This window comes from Bufo gargarizans, chromosome 5 (genome assembly GCF_014858855.1).
Source record: "Bufo gargarizans isolate SCDJY-AF-19 chromosome 5, ASM1485885v1, whole genome shotgun sequence".
NCBI lineage: Eukaryota > Metazoa > Chordata > Amphibia > Anura > Bufonidae > Bufo > Bufo gargarizans.
The window spans coordinates 437,241,533-437,257,808 of NC_058084.1; the positions used below are offsets into that span (position 1 = coordinate 437,241,533).

The 16,276-nt window shown below is 44.8% G+C and overlaps 1 protein-coding gene across 1 annotated transcript; it reads right to left on the bottom strand.

Annotated features, from left to right (window-relative positions):
* Positions 1-10,695: 10,695 nt before the first annotated feature.
* On the bottom strand, positions 10,696-15,749 carry BAMBI (BMP and activin membrane bound inhibitor). The gene is made up of 3 exons (XM_044293837.1): positions 15,441-15,749; positions 13,051-13,335; positions 10,696-11,501 (listed from the first exon to the last, which is right to left on the bottom strand). The coding sequence occupies exons 1-3, from the start codon at positions 15,514-15,516 to the stop codon at positions 11,083-11,085; spliced, it is 780 nt and encodes a 259-aa protein (XP_044149772.1). The 5' UTR covers positions 15,517-15,749; the 3' UTR covers positions 10,696-11,082.
* Between the last annotated feature and the right edge of the window lie 527 nt (positions 15,750-16,276).

Here is a 16,276-nt window from a genome sequence, read left to right on the forward strand (position 1 = left end):
AAACTGGAAGGGGGAGAGGACCCTGCCCACAAGAGTTTATAATCTACATAATATATATAATTATCTGTATAATTACATAATCTATATATTTTGGTATCTTCACAATAAGGCCTCATGCACACGACCGTTGTGTGCATCCGCGGCCGTTGTTCCGTTTTTTTTTTTCCGCGGACCCATTGACTTTCAATGGGTCAGTGGAAAAATCGGAAAATGCTCCGTTTGGCATCCGCGTCCGTGATCCGTGTTTCCAGTCCGTGAAAAAAATGGGTCAAGTCAATGGGTCCGTGAAAAATCACGGCTGCACACAAGATTGTCATCCGCGTCCGTGATCCGTGTCCGTTTTTTCCTATCATTTCAAAGGCAAACTTGACTTAGATTTTTTTTTCATTTTTCATGTCCCTGGATCCTCCAAAAATCAAGGAAGACCCACGGAAGAAAAAACGGACACGGATCACAGAACAACGGAAACCGTTTTTGCGGACCGCAAAAAAAAATGTCCGTGTGCATGAGGCCTAATACTGCCCCTCAGAAAAAAGTTACCATGCCACATGTAAAAGTCATTAAAAAAGCATGAAAAAATTATGAGAAAATACAAAATAAAAATAAAATTAAATGAAAAATAAAAATAGAAACGTTAGGACTTTTGAAATGTGAAAATAAAAAAAAAAAGGATTTTTTTTTTTCTTGCTGTTCAAAACAAGCCACTTTTTTAAAGGGTTAAATTGAATGAGATGCCGGGAAGTCTGGCCCAGTACATGACATCTGTATGGTAATGTGGACAATTCAGTCAATTAGCAATAGTAACAAATAGCCTCTAATCAGTTGGACAAGCAGGGCCTCCTCTGTAGTCAGGGGCTCCGTATTAATGGGTAAGATAATGCTATTCTTTTAGAATCATGACACCGGAGACAAGTCGTCCATGAGAAGGCAGCAGGCCGCAGCAGCATGGCAGCTCTGGCCTCATTTGCCTACAAATAGAGGTTGTAAAAGAGACCACAGTGGAGTCATTAGACCATTGACAATTGCCATGAAATGGATGGAGGAAGCAGAGACAACTGCCGCTTGTGTCAGGACGGTAATAAATTCTGCAGGAATTGTTCATTAAAACAAGAGCTTAAATGGTTAATACGGGTAATTACACAATAAAATGAGAGAATCTGATATATCACTCCAAAGTATGTAGAATGTCACGTCAAATGCAACACTGCCCAATGCACGTGTCACAGAGACATGGGAATCCATGGATCCGCATACTGAGACATGTTTAAAGGGCATCTGCCAGCAGTTCTGACCATGCAAAACTGCTGACAGCACTAAGTAGACGCTGCAGACAGCAGTTCACACATACCTTTTGTGGAGCATTTATCATCAGGAATAGTGAAAATCTAGACTTTTATTCTGCCAGATTCTGCCCAGAGCTTCACTGGCAAATGCCATGTGACCGATGAATGTGACGTCACCTAGGAAGAGGCTGCAGCGCTACTGTCTCCAAAAAGAGCTGATCGGGAGTCGAATCCCCACCGATCAGATATAGATGACCTATCCTGAGGACAGGCCGGAAAACCCTTTTAACAGGACACAAACAACCTCTTAGGCTCATGCGTCTGCCGGATCTCCTGGGCTGACCGCGGCTTCCCTGACTAGAACTGACTGCAGTAATTTATGATACAGTTAGTTTGTATCTGATGGCGGATCTTTTGTATCGAACTTTGAGTTCAGTTTAAGAGATCCGCGATTAGATATAAACTGATTGCATCATTAAATACTATGATCCAGTCAGTTTAATTCGGGGAAGCCGCGGTCAGCCCGGTCGATCCCGTAGGCCCACGGACTGTGTTTCCCGGGCTGATCATGGTCGTGTGCATGAGCTGCAAATGTCAAGTTAGTTTCACTGGCGTTATTACAGTTGACAAGCGGTGTGGGGTGTTATACAGAATCAGACAACAGCTATCTCTCCAGACATACACACTCTGCTCGGCCCAGCGTCCATGTGTCCTGAAGAAGGGAGAAAGCCGCTGGCCAAGGGACTCTTCCATAACTGCAAATGGAGACTAGGATTGGGCAGCTGGATTACAACATGTCCACTCCTTTAGTTCTTGGGCAGATAAACCGCCACCAGGGGTGTCTAGCGGCAGCTTTCTCCGCTCTCCCATTCACAACGCTTGGCTGAGCATGCATATGTACAGGGAAAGGTAGCTGTCTGCCAAATGCGCGTTTGCCATCAGTTATCTCATAAGCAGTTTTGGATGTTTCATTAAATGGCAACCCCTGACGCCCAGCAATTACACACAATACTCTGATCCTTGTCTCCTCCATGTTATCTCCATCAGGAGGACAATCCTTCAGAAGATCCCCTCCCTCTCTTGTTGGGACTTTAATTAAAAGAAGGCCTAGGTGTGGTCATCACTGAGCAAGCAACAGTAGCATTACAAAGACAGGCGTCTACAGGAGATAGGACAATGGAGGGGCTCCGGCGGGGCCGGGGGATCATTTACAAAGTTATTCTAAAGTCTCGCAGAACAATATCAGGGCTGGAGACCCTGTCACTTTACACACGGCTTTGCATTCAGGCTGCGTCTGTCCGCTGCGCCAAGAATTATGCCATCCTTGGGGCTCATGCACTTGAACATATTTTTTTTCCGTTCCTGTTCCGTTTTTTTCACTTCAATGGAGCTTGAAAAAATATATATATATATTCTTGTCTGTTTTGGTGACAAGGACAGTCATTGTTACAATGGATCTGCAAAAAAAAACAAAAAACGGATGCGACATGGACATCATCCGCTTTTTTTGCGGACCGCAAAATACATGCGGTTGTGTACATGAGTCCTTGCAGTGCGGCTCTGCTTGTTATGTACCCCATGGAGCAATTTTATTATTATTTATTTATTCTTTTTTACTAAACTACAACTCTCAGCAAGACCGTTCATTGTATGCTGGGTGTTGTAGTATCGCATGTGAAGAGTCTCAAGTTAAAGATTGTAGCCCCGGCCCAGTTCTCGCCATTCCTTGTGGTTCCTCTCTTCCTAATCTTAATTTGGCATCTGATAGGACGCGAGATTTCCTTCTTTTTTTTTTTCAGATTCCCTATAAATTTTACAGAAAAGACGCATCGGTGCGACTTCATGGAACGTGAGATGCACATTGAGGTACAATATGGGGCGATGGAAGTCTGTGGGAGCCATATCACAGAGCGCACGCTTTGTTTTCCGCATTGACATCATGGGGTATGTTCACACGTAGCAAATACGCTGCGGACTGGCCGTCATGGGTCTGCATGTGGCAAATATGCATCGCTTTACAGCACCAGCAAAGCGGATGTGAGATGGAGAGGAGGGGATGAAGCTTAAAATCCAACACCCATCCCCCACGTCTGAAAGAGGTTGGGCGGTGTTAGTCAGGAGGCCCCCCCCCCTGCCCATACATATTAGGGCTTGTGCACAGGACCGTTGTTTTTTCCCGCATTTTGTGCCAGTCAGATGCAGATCCATTCACTCCAATGTGGCCGCAAAAGATGCAGACCGCACACCTCCATATGTCCGTTCCGTGGCGCAGCACAAAAATAGAACATGTCCAATTCTTGTTCGCATTACGGACAAGGATAGGACAGTTCTATAGAGAGCCTGACATTCTCTTCTGCAAAATACGGAACGCACACAGCTGGAATCCGTGTTTTGCGGACTGCAAAAACAGGAGAGGCCATGTTCATTAGCCCTTAATTTGTCGGTGGCGTATGTATGGACACCTTTAGATGACGTCCACATTTCCGTGTCAGTTTGACATCCGTGAAAAAAAAGCGTCTGTGTTTCATACATGTGTCCGTTTTTACCTTTCGTGTGTCATCCATACTACACGGACACTGCTCAACTGAAAATTAATTTGCAAATCATCTCCTATCAGTCTTAAGTGAAAAACAGACACCATCCGTGTTGTGTACGTGATTTTCATAGACTTCAATAGGCGTGTTTGGTCCGCATCATGGACCAAATTAGTGCCGGTCTCCGGAATTCTATTTACTGACCCGTGGTCAGTAAAAAAAAAAATACTGATGTACAAACACATTAAAATCAATGGGCACGTTCGCTGTCTGGAAAATCCGGAAATGTGGATGAGGCCTTGCTGTACCTACACCTGGATGCAGATAACAGAAATTCCAGGCGGTTTTCGTGCGGATTTCTCTGTGTTTCTGCACCAAAACCATGTCACCGGTGGTTTTTGGTGCGGATTTGATCCAGATTTCCGGCAGATCTCACCCAAGGATTGCAAAGGGAGAAATTCGCACCAACAATTGACATGCTGTGGATTACTAAATCCACACAACAGGTCAAATACCGTACAGAAAAAAGTGAGATTTGTGTCGTCTCATTCACTTTGCTGTTCCTTAGGCCTCATGCACACGACCGTTTTTTTTTTAAGGTCCGCAAAAACGGGGTCTGTAGGTCCGTGATCAGTGGCCGTTTTTTCATCCGTGGGTCTTCCTTGATTTTATGAGGATCCACTGACATGAAAAATGAAAAAAAAATCAAAGTCAAGTTTGTCATTGAAATGATAGGAGAAAACGGACACGGATCACTGACACGGATGACAATCTTGTGTGCATCCGTGTTTTTTTTTACGGACCCATTGACTTGAATGGGTCCGTGAAAAAAATAGGACAGGTCATATTTTTTTCACGGCCAGGAAACACGGATCACGGATGCGGCTGCCAAACGGTGCATTTTCCGATTTTTCCACGAAAGTCAATGGGTCCGCGAAAAAAAAACGGAAAACGGCACAACGGCCACGGATGCACACAACGGTCGTGTGCATGAGGCCTTAGGCTCATGCACACGACCGTTGGCTGTTTTTCGGTCTACAAATTGCAGATCCACAAAACACAGATACCAGCCGTGTGCGTCCAGCGTTTTGAAGAAAAGAATGTCCGGCCCCTAATAGAACAGTCCTATTATTCTCCGTAATGCAATAATAGGACATGTTCTAGTGGCACGGCTATGTGGACATGGAATCATTTCCGTTTTTTGCGGCCCCAATTGTCGTTAATGGTTCCGAATATGGGCCACAAAAAAAAATATAAAAATGGATAGGACACGGAAAAAAATATGTTCGTGTGCATACCCTTAGGACCCATTTAAACAACCGTATATTTGTGTCCGTATCAATTCCGCAATTTTGCGGATTGGATGCGGACCCGTTTATTTCAATGTGGCCACAAAAGATGCAGGCAGCACACCGTGTGCTGTCCGCATCCCTCCTTCCATTCCTTGGCCCCGCAAAAAAGATAGAGCATGTCCTACTCTGGTCCGCAATTGCAAACAAGAATAGGCATTTCTATCATAGGGTTGGCCATTCTGCAAAAGGTGGAACGCACACAGCCAGTGTCCTTGTTTTGCGGATCCGCAGCAAAAGTGGATACGGTCTCTGAATGAGCCCTTATGCTGCGTTATTTCCGCACAAAAATCCATGCGTAATCCACACCGTGTACAGACGAGTGCGGGTTTCTATGTTCATGTTGATTTCTTTGCATTTCCGTGTTATGACAATTGTGGATTTTGATGCAGTTTTGACGCAGATCTCACGCTTTGCATCGGGAAGGATGAAATCCGCACTACAACACTTGCAGAAACAATTGATCTGCTGCGAATTTTAATATCCATACAATGGATCAAACATAAAAACGCATTTCTCAAGACGCATTCACTTTGCTGGTACTGTATTGAGTTGTGCGCAGGTAGCCTTAGGCCTCGTCCACATTTCCGTTTTTCACTGACATGCATTTTCTGAGGACAGAACACGTACCCATTGATTTAAGTGTGTTTTTTCAGTAATTTTTTACTGACCGTGGGTCGCTAAAAAAAAAACAACACAACAACACAGGGACATGCACTACTTTGATGGCATCCTTGGTCCGTCCGTTTTTCACTGAATGATAGAAGGGTCTTTGGAAATAAATTTTCCAGCTGAGCAATTCTCATTGAATTACAGATGTCAGACGGACCAACCACGGGTCCTTCACGGACATCTTCACTGATGAAACATGTACGCCTTTTGTCACGGACGTGGGAAATGTTGAGGAGGCTGTAGGCAGAGTTCACAGGATCCGATGTTTCCAAATTCACTTGCTCACCGCCAGATCCCCATTGACATAATGAGGTCCGTCCACTTTCTGACATTTTTGCTGGATCAGGCAACCAAATCTGCTTGAGGCTGGGTTCACACCTGAGCGTTTTACAGCGCGTTCCTACGCGCTGTAAAACGCTCAACAAGGAGAAACCAATGCTTCCCTATGGGAATGGTTCTCACCTGGGCGTTTTACAGCGCGTACGAACGCACTGTAAAACGCCCGACGCTCAAAGAAGTACATGAGCGACTTTGGGGCGTCTTGTCGCGCGTTCCCGTACATAGACTTCCGGGAACGCGCGACAATGGGCGTTCGCATACTACTGGAGCCGCGTAGGTGAGACGCCGGAGAATCGCGCATACACAGCGCTCAGGTCTGAACCCAGCCTGACGGAGATAAGAATGAGGTCTTAGGCTGGGTTCACAAGCGACTGAGAATCCAGAGGGAAAAAATGCTACAAAACCATGTGTATAAGGCCTCATGCACACAACCGTTGTTGTGTTCCGTTCCGCAAAATGGGGTTCCGTGATCAGTTTCCGTGTGTCAACCTTTATTTTTGGGTCCGCAAACCGTTTTCCGTGGAAAAAAAATAATAGGACAGGTTATATTTTTTTTGATGGACTGAAACTACGGACGACAAACGGTGCATTAGCTGAGTTTTTAACGGATCCATTGAAAGTCAATGGGTCCGCAGAAAATCACGAAAAAAAACGGACACAGAATGAAACAACGATCGTGTGCATGAGGCCTTATGTGCATTTTTTTCCCCCACATAAAAAGCCAGCGAATTTAACCCTCTCCAGTCAAAGAGCAAAATCGGCTGTATAAATCGACATGCTGCAAATCCATAGCTGCACTTGTTGCACACACACGTGTGGATGAGAATTCAGAAATTCTCACTTTGCCGGTACTGTCCAACTCTACAGCTGTTCAGTCACATGTGGACCCAGCCTAAGGGTCCATTCACGCTTCTGCAACGTGTTTTGCGGATCTACAAGACAGAAAGCGGCAATGTGCGTTCCGCATTTTGCGGACCGCACATTGCCAGCACTAATAGAATATGCCTATTCTTGTCCGCAATTGCGGCCAAGAATAGGACATATTCTTTTTTTTTCGGGAATGGAATTGCGGGTCCGCAATTCCATGTCCGGGCAGCACATCATAGAAATGAACGGGTCCGCAATTCCGTTCCGAAATTGCGGACGTTTCAATGGACCTGGACACCAAGACCAGATTTTTTTTTTACTTTGCACAGTATTTTCTCCCCATTTACACAGTGAAATATATACCGTATATTTTTTATTTTTTTTTGCAAATGTGCAGCATAAAGACCTACATCTTTCTTATACACTCATGCCTAATTTTAGTCATCATCTTGTTAGTAAATTGTATTTTCCATTCACGTTTTTACAGTGTTTTATTGCTAAAATTTAGTGCGTTTGTTTTTTCGTTTAATGCAAAAACCAGGATCGGACCCTTAAAATAATAATCTCAACCTCATGCCCACAAACAGCAGGTCCGCAATATACGGTCCCCAATGCACAGACACTGTGCGCGAGTTATGGGAATAAATAATATCCACCCCAACTTTCACACTAGCGTTGTTTGAATCCGGCTTCAATTCCGACACTGGAACTGCCCGCCGGATCCGGAAAAACGTGAAAACTGATTACATTTGAATCCTGATCAGGCTTTCGATCACAATGGAAAAATGCATTGGAAAAAACGGATCCGCCATTTATGGACTTTAACTTTTTTTCCTATTTTTCGTGTTTAACATGCAAAAGCCGGATCCGTTTTGACTGAACACACGGCGCCGGATCCGGCGTTAATGCAAGTCAATGGGGGAAAAAGCCTGATCAGGCGTTCAGTCAAAGGGCCAGATTTATCATTAGCTCAGGTCAGAATAATGGAGTGAAAAAGTCTCAAAAAAGTCCCAAAGGCTAAAACTGCGCACAAATTTGCGACTTTTTTCTGCTCTGCACTATGCTTGCCAGTTTTCTGAAAGTGGGCGTGTTTTCTTATGTAAATGAATCTCTAGACAGATTTACTATTGGGACTTTTTTAAAAAGTCGCAATTTCACTCCAGTGAGGACCATGCTTATCTTATGAGACTTTTTAATAGAACATGCGACTTTCATAAAACGTGCGACTTTTTCATAAAGATGTGCGACTTTTGTAAAGCTGCTTACTGACGGATAAACTGCTACTGTCAAACCACATTTATTACAGTCTTAAAAGGCCGATCATAAATCTGACTTGGCTAAAACTGACTTTAGTCATATGTGAAAGTGGAGTCAGCTGTCAGTCATGATAAATCTGGCCCAAAGTGTTCAGGATTTTTGGCCGGAGGTAAATATACTGCATGCTACGGTTTTCTGAAAAGCCTGATCAGTCAAAAAGACTGAACAGAAGACATCCTGAGGGACGGACTCTCCATTCAGAATGCATTAGGATAAAACTGATCAGTTCTTTTCCGGATTTGAGCCCCTAGGACGGAACTCCGCGCCGGAAAAGAAAAACGCTAGTGTGAAAGTAGCCTAAATACACACAATCAAGATTGTGCGGAAAATCTGCACTGTAGGTCATGTATATTGTATCCTATCAGAATTTAAAATTCTCATGCACACGATGCAGATTTTTTCCGCTCGGATTTTGACCTACAGCGCAGATTTTAAAATCCGCAGCATGTCAATTTTAGTTTTCCTGACCGGATTTTCTCTACGCTATTCATTGATGCGGATTACCCATACAGATTTCCCGCACATAAACCCTGAACACGTGTATTTACCCTTAAAAGGCATAGTTTTATACTGTGGTTTTTTTCAAAGTTCTAGAACTTTTTTTGTTGGACTTTTAGCATGTCAAAAATATTAGTCAGCTTTAGGCCTCCTGCACACGAACATGTGCGCCCCGTGGCCGTTCTGCGGCCCGCAAATTGCCGGCCGCAATGCACGAACACCAATGGTGGGGCAGCCACAGCGGATCAGACCCATTCACTTCAATGGGTCCGCCAGTGCTGCAAAAAGATAGGACGTTTTATCTTTTTGCGGAACGGAAGCACTCCATTCCTCTCACCTGAATGGAGCTTGGAGAAATCCATCCAATCAAATGAATGGAAAGGGCAGCATGGTGGCTCAGTGGTTAGCACTGGGGTCCTAGGTTCAATTCCAACAACATCTACATGGGGATTGTATGTTCTCCCCGTGTTTGTGTGGGTTTCCTCCGGTCCCCCCCCCCCCACACACTCCAAAGGGACCTTAGAGTGTGTGCCCCATTAGGGACAGTTGGTTTCTGATGTCTGTAAAGCGCTGCGGAACATAGTAGCACTATACAAGTGCATAAAATAACTAAATGGATTTAAGTCACGGAAATTTCCGCAATAAAACCTGCCGCATGTGAAGGAATCCTCAGTTTCTCAATCAGACCATCCCTGAGACTATCTTCATCTAAACCCACCCTCCTGCACGCCAAGTGTGGTGAAACTACAGATCCCAGCATGCTCACGTTTGGCTGTTCTTAGAACTCGCTCAAAAGCGAATGGAACAAGTTATGCTGGTATCCCAATCCTACGCCTATTATTATCACTAGGATTAACCTTTTATATAACCTACTCCCCTGATAGCAGCACCAAACTGACACCTATCTGTATAGGAGGTCTTAACACAGTATATCCCTATTCTGACAAGTGTCCCTAAAAAGGTGGCATTCAGCTCTACAGCTTCATGGATCCAACCTCATCAATAGGATCACAGCAATGGGTTTTTTTTTAGCCTCTGGACGGAGGAATATCGTTACAAGCAACATCCATGTTCACAAACCAAATGTATGCGACTTAATCCACCGACAGATCTCCCTCCACAGCCCCCCACACTGACAGATGACTCCAGGGGAGAGCAGAACTCTGCAGTGGCCCCAGGTTTGCCCCACGTTACACCTCCCTTCTCCTTATAACAGATTTCCATATCTGCATTTTCTTTCCAAGCCTGCAATATTTCTCACCATACTGGAACAGTTACAGAAATATATTAGATAAATAGTTTATAGAGGAAACCCAAAAACCACACATCTTAGGCAGGGGGTCATAATTCAGCAGAAGAGCAGCATAAATGTTCTTCCTTACCGTTAACCTTGGCTCTAGATATCCAGAGATGGAGTAGCACGAGATGACCATCTCTGTAGATGCCACTCATCTGGAGATATCCTGAGCCAAAAGGTTGATCTTTATTTTCCAGCAGCTTTAGTTTTGCCTCTTCCCCCCATAGCCGCCCCCCGACTCCCAAAAAAAAAAAAATTGCATTAACTGCCACCATTTGGGTGCAGCGGCTACCACCGTGTCCTCAAAGGCTGCTGTATCTAGAAGTGACCACTAAAGCCAATGTCAAACAGAAGAACGCAAGAGGTTTTCCTGTTGTGTACGGCTTTATATATAGACCTGTTCAAGTGTCTCCATTTCATTTTCATGCTGCAAGAAGCTTCATATGCCACCGCAGATCTGTAGGTGTCCATAATGAAGCCTCTCCTACATAGACACTTTTGACCCAAGGGCCATGGAAATCAAAATCTCAGGCACACAGTTTCAGACAAAATATATATATTTAAAAAAAAAAAATCTTTACATTAAACATATAGAAACATGTACATTGTGTACAGTTTATTTCAATGACCAATATTAGCTCCCCAAATGTAAGAAAACATTGGTGACAGTGTGTACAACCTCTACATCTCGCTTCCTGCATTAGTTTAAAGAAATAACTCAAATAAGTCCTCGGCTTCACCCTTGTGCAAATAAGACGTCTTCAGGAATCTTTCACAAGTAACATCAGGTATTCTGCCTGCGCAAGATCCCATATTTCTCCTAGGATGAAAGTTTAATGTCTTTGTAAAAAAAGATAAAGTGCTTCTATCCAGCAGAACCGAGTAAGGCGAAGTCTACTGGATCCTCCTACGCCTCCTCAATGTGGTCATACAAATTCCAGCTTTCCATGCCCACTATACATCCCCCAATGAACCAAAGATATGATTTTGTCATTGCCGAGGTCGGTGTGCCTCATTTTATCACAAGTCAAGCAACAGTTTTCATGGCCCGTCACTGGTACCATGCACTCCAAGTCTAGCTTGGCCACTTGTCCCTTTTTGGAATGGTGTCCGTGAAAGCTGTAGTGCAGTCTGGAGAGCATCTGTTGTCTTTGGTCCTGTAATCGCTTGTTCTCGCTGCGGAGCATCCTTAGCGCAAGCATTATGAGAAGCACCAATATCAATCCACCAGCAATGGGCACGGCGATGACAGCAGCTCTAAACCACAGTTCTTTGGAGGACGTAAGCTCTTGGACCTTTGTGATGAGGTTCCTTGTGCTTTCGTGTTGGTACTTGCTACCACCACCTGCAAAGATAAAAGGAAATAAGTCTACTTTAGTTTAGGCACAACAACAAGTAGCATTATGGATCTTTAGCTAATGAAGGGTGGCACATCCATGCACTACGCAGGCAGCTCACACCGATGTCAACAACTGCTGTGTAATGCTTTACTTCTCCTGTGGAGGCACTGCAGAGAAACTCTCCACTTGCCAAAGCGGTCCTTCAAAATAACAATTCATGTGGGTCCTAGCAGCACCAATACTCTAATCAGCTCATCGGAGGGTCCTTCTAAAGGTGTGTACACACCTTCAGAAGGACCTCCCCTGTCTGAGGATTAGCATCGGCTACAGACAGTCTTCATCCAAATTCCATTGCTTCTGGGCAGCAGATCACTCTTCGGACAGCACAAGCTGCTGCCCAGAAACGAGGATTGAGGTGTCCACATGAAAGATTCTCACCCGATGAACAAGCGGCACCTTTACACGGGCAGAAGAGACCAGCGTTCTCATGAACGTTTGTTCCCTAAAATTTACTCAGTTGAGTAGTGTCAACAAAAAAAAAAAAAAAAAAAAAAAAAAGTGGTCTCTTTAAATTGGATTAATGCTGTAGAATTCTAGAGCCATCTATACCAAAGGAACTAGGTATTTTAAATGCGTAAGAAATGTACATTTTTGGGGGGAATTTCCTGAGCTCTGGCTTCAAAAAGTCATAAAATAGGGAAAAAAATTTTTTGAAAAATGTCTACAAGTAGGTATATGGTTATTTTTATTTTTTTTAAGTCACAAAAATTGCCAATCTTACACCAGTGCCATGGAAAGTGTAGGTAACATCTCAAGAGGCACCAAATTTATCAAACACCATGCGACATTTGGCATACGTTATGGGAACACAGACTCCGGCAAAACCAACTTTTGAGAGCACGGCCACACGGTCAGGTTTCCAGATGCAGTTTTGGAAGCAAAAACCAGGAGTGGGTGATAAAAGGAGAGAAAGTATTAGGGACAGACTACTTTTTAGTGAATTCACTCCTGGTTTTGGCTTCTAAAAACAGACTGGCTGCACCCTAAAAATTCCTCGCATGATCAATCCTCCCCTTTGAGTTAATAAGCATTAGTAGGACACCTTCGATATTCATAGCTCATTATTATACTTGAGGTCTGGATTAAAGCTACCCCTAATATCCTGCAGTGCTGGAACATGCATACATAGATTCAGAGACACACAAATGCCCTTTGTGGCCTTCAAAACTGTCCTTTGGCTTAAAGGAGACTTTCAAACCCAAGAGACGGGCACATAAAACCAGAAGAGCTGCAACATTTTTTTTTTCCAAATACTGGAAAAAAAATAAAAAAAAAAGCTGTACACGGGCACTAAAAGCCAGACAGGAGCCAAGCGTTCAGACAGACATCAAAGCCACCTAACAGAAATACATCTTTAACGCTAACCATGCTTTTCCCACCGGTATCTCTAATTACATTAACAACAAAATCAATACCAGACACACGGGGGTTTGGCAGCCATAGGCCTATACATCAAGGAAAAGGGGGTTGACTCTGGAAAATTGCTCTCCGTACCTGATGTTTCACTCTTGGGGTGGGGGAGAACATCGTGAAGACCTCTGTAATTGCACATGTCCTCGTGGCAACACTCCAGTTTGGGCACGGTGGCGCCGCTCTTCTCGTCTGGGGCGGCTTTGCACATCTCTGTCGTTTTTGCAATAGAGTCCAGGCAGCCGTGTGTGAGGGGTGAATTGGGGTTCTGCGGGTCCAGCAGCCTGGAGAAGCAGGCGTTCAGTTCCGATTTACACATGTATCCAGTTGCAACACAGTGCGGAGCGTCACAGTAGCATCGGATTTCTCCTGCAAAACAGAACAGAATTGTTATGGGTCGTCTCCACTATACGAAAATTATCTGATTTATGGAAGATGCAATTCAGGGGTCTGAAGGTCCGACAGAGGCATCAACCTCTATATTATAAACTCCCCCCCCCCCCCCTTTTAAAACTAGGAAAGAAGAGCACAACTCCACGATTTATATTAGATTTGCTGGTGGACCTTAAAAAAAAAAAAAATTATAATACAAGGTTCGCTATGACTAGGGGCCAGAAGATCGCAACCCCTGTGGCAGTGGCGGAGTACAAGTGGTCATAGAAAGCAGTCTAAAACCTGTTCTACTCTTCAATCGCCGCTGCGTCTGCCAAAGTCAATTCCTTTCGGCTGAAATGGAAAGCAGCAAAAAACGGCCAGAACTGCAACCCCGATGTCTCTGCCCACAACCTCGCACGCGATCGGATAAAATAAGAGGGGAATGAGACAAAGCCCACAAAATAGGTTAAAAAATAAAATCAATTCATAGAATAAAAAAAAGCCTCCATTAAAACTTTCCCAACAGGCTCCTGAAATGGGATGTCTTTGTGCATAAAGTCTTTAAATATAGGAGAGCTGAATGCTGTTAGGGTTACCTGCAGTCCTATGTAAAACCACCTATCACAACCTCAGGCATCCCAGGCTGCGGCAGATAATCCCAGTGCCCCCAGATGTTTGTTTATTTGTGAAGATTTGGCCCATCAGCCTTATCTTTAAAAAAAAGGCCCAGACTACTACACACAATACCCCCCTGAGCTTGAAATGTTACAGCGCAGCCCACCTCGGGATCGGATTTCACCTCCGCGCAGCCTGGCTCCTTTAATAGCCTAGTTAATGGAAGCCAAATGACAAGAGGGCCTGGGTAACAGGAGGCATTGCATTAGCACTGACCAGATCTCCCTCAGGCTTTCCAAAGGCCAAAGTGCTCCTAGGGAAACAAGTCAACTTGTGTCCTCCTCAAGGGGATACCCCAGATTGAAGTGTAAGCTCCTGGGCAAGGCAGTCTACAGTGATAGAAGCCAGGCGGCTACTGACATTGACTAATGAGAACCTAGGAAGGTCTGATCTGGGGAATATAATGAAATAACGTGCATTTCCCTATTTTTTCTGTGTATGAAGTCCCTCCTAATAGGGCAGCGAGGGCGTCTGAACAATGAGGGGTCTGTTCTCCTGCTCCTTTTTATACTGTTATGTAGCTATTAACCAAAAATGCCTGCTTCTAGTCAAGATGGCTACAGGAGACGGCTGAAGACTTTTCCCATTCCTTCCTTGAAGTCTTTTGAAGTCGGCAGCAGCCAGAAGTATGTGAGCCCCTAATTATATCATTATCAGGCGCATAGCTTCAGTATCTCAGGACTCCCATCACTCCCTCATCTCTGTCTCCTTTGATGGGGCCAGGAGGCTTCTCCCAGAAGCAACAAGAGCTGATATTTAGCTCTATTTAAGCCTCGTCACACCTCCCCCCTTCACCTAGGGGAAAGACAGCACTGCACTTTTATTGCCATTTAACCCTTTCAACAAACTAAAAATAAATAAAAATGCCCATAAAAAAAATAAAAAAAAATAAAAAATAAAAAATATCTTATTAACTGATTACTTTTATTTAAATCGCAATGCATAAAAAACCTGCTTATTAAAACATCCAAAATAGATCCCATTAAATTATTATGACTATTCAAATTGTATACAAAAAAAAATAATAAAAATAGGGACAACTACTCCTATTACTTGTATCCCATCGGTATAAATACTAAACGTTACAATCCAATAACTAGGAAAGCCCCTTTCGTTACAATGTATCCAGCACATGGACACAGTGTCAACTCCCATCTACAAACACATTTCCCATTCATTAGAGCAGAAGTTGAAAAGCCTCAGACAGCGCCCCCTGGTGGCCGTGGAAATACCTACAGTTCCTACAACTTCACCTACACAACTTGCGTTAGTTTACCGGCTGCACAGAGCTCAGTGTACACAGTACCCTACACGTCTCCAGGCTTCGAGGAGCCACAAGTGACAATGCACAGACTGAAGCAGGCGGTTACGATCACCCAGGCAGGAGAGGTCCGGGGTGGCCGCCTGGTATTGAGCAGACCTACCTTTAGTGAGCAGTATGGCCATGGCACAGAGCTCCAGTTGCAGCCAGATGGAGATCAGGCTAGCTTGGCGATCCATTTACAAGCCCAGTCCTCCCGGCTCTACACCGTCTTCAAGGGGTCGTACGAAATGTCACCATCCAACACCGCGGACATGCAGAAAGCCCCAGAGACAAGCCAGCTCCTCCGGTACCGCGTCCTCAGCCTCCCCGGGCACAACACACAGCGATAATCCAAAGCGTCCGAGGAATCATCCAGCCGAACCGCGGTCCGCACAGCACTGAGCTCCCGGCCGCCCGCACTGAGCATAAGAGCGCTGCCTCGGGATCGCCACACGCTAGGCCGCGCCCACTTCTGCTCTGATTGGCTGTGTACTCACAGACCACGCCCAGACGCGCACGGTCCGCCGTCTCGCAGGGTGATCGGGCTGTCAATCACCGGACTTTACCTCAGAGCGGACTCCGGTCTGCCTGACAGAACTGCACGGTGTGAACTGTCCGCTGCATGTCACATAGAGCGATACCGCTGCTTATATCACACTGCACGGTGTGAACTGTCCGCTGCATGTCACATAGAGCGATACCGCTGCGTATATCACACTGCACGGTGTGAACTGTCCGCTGCATGTCACATAGAGGCTGCTATACCGCTGCTTATATCACACTGCACGGTGTGAACTGTCCGCTGCATGTCACATAGAGCGATACCGCTGCTTATATCACACTGCACGGTGTGAACTGTCCGCTGCATGTCACATAGAGCGATACCGCTGCTTATATCACACTGCACGGTGTGAACTGTCCGCTGCATGTCACATAGAGGCTGCGATACCGCTGCTT

Coding starts and splice junctions, on each gene's coding strand:
- BAMBI (XM_044293837.1), bottom strand. CDS start 15,516: ATGGATCGCCAAGCTAGCCTGATCTCCATCTGGCTGCAACTGGAGCTC. Junction 13,336..15,440: donor GGCCATACTGCTCACTAAAG/GTAGGTCTGCTC, acceptor TCTGTTTTGCAG/GAGAAATCCGATGCTACTGT. Junction 11,502..13,050: donor CCCCAAGAGTGAAACATCAG/GTACGGAGAGCA, acceptor TTATCTTTGCAG/GTGGTGGTAGCAAGTACCAA.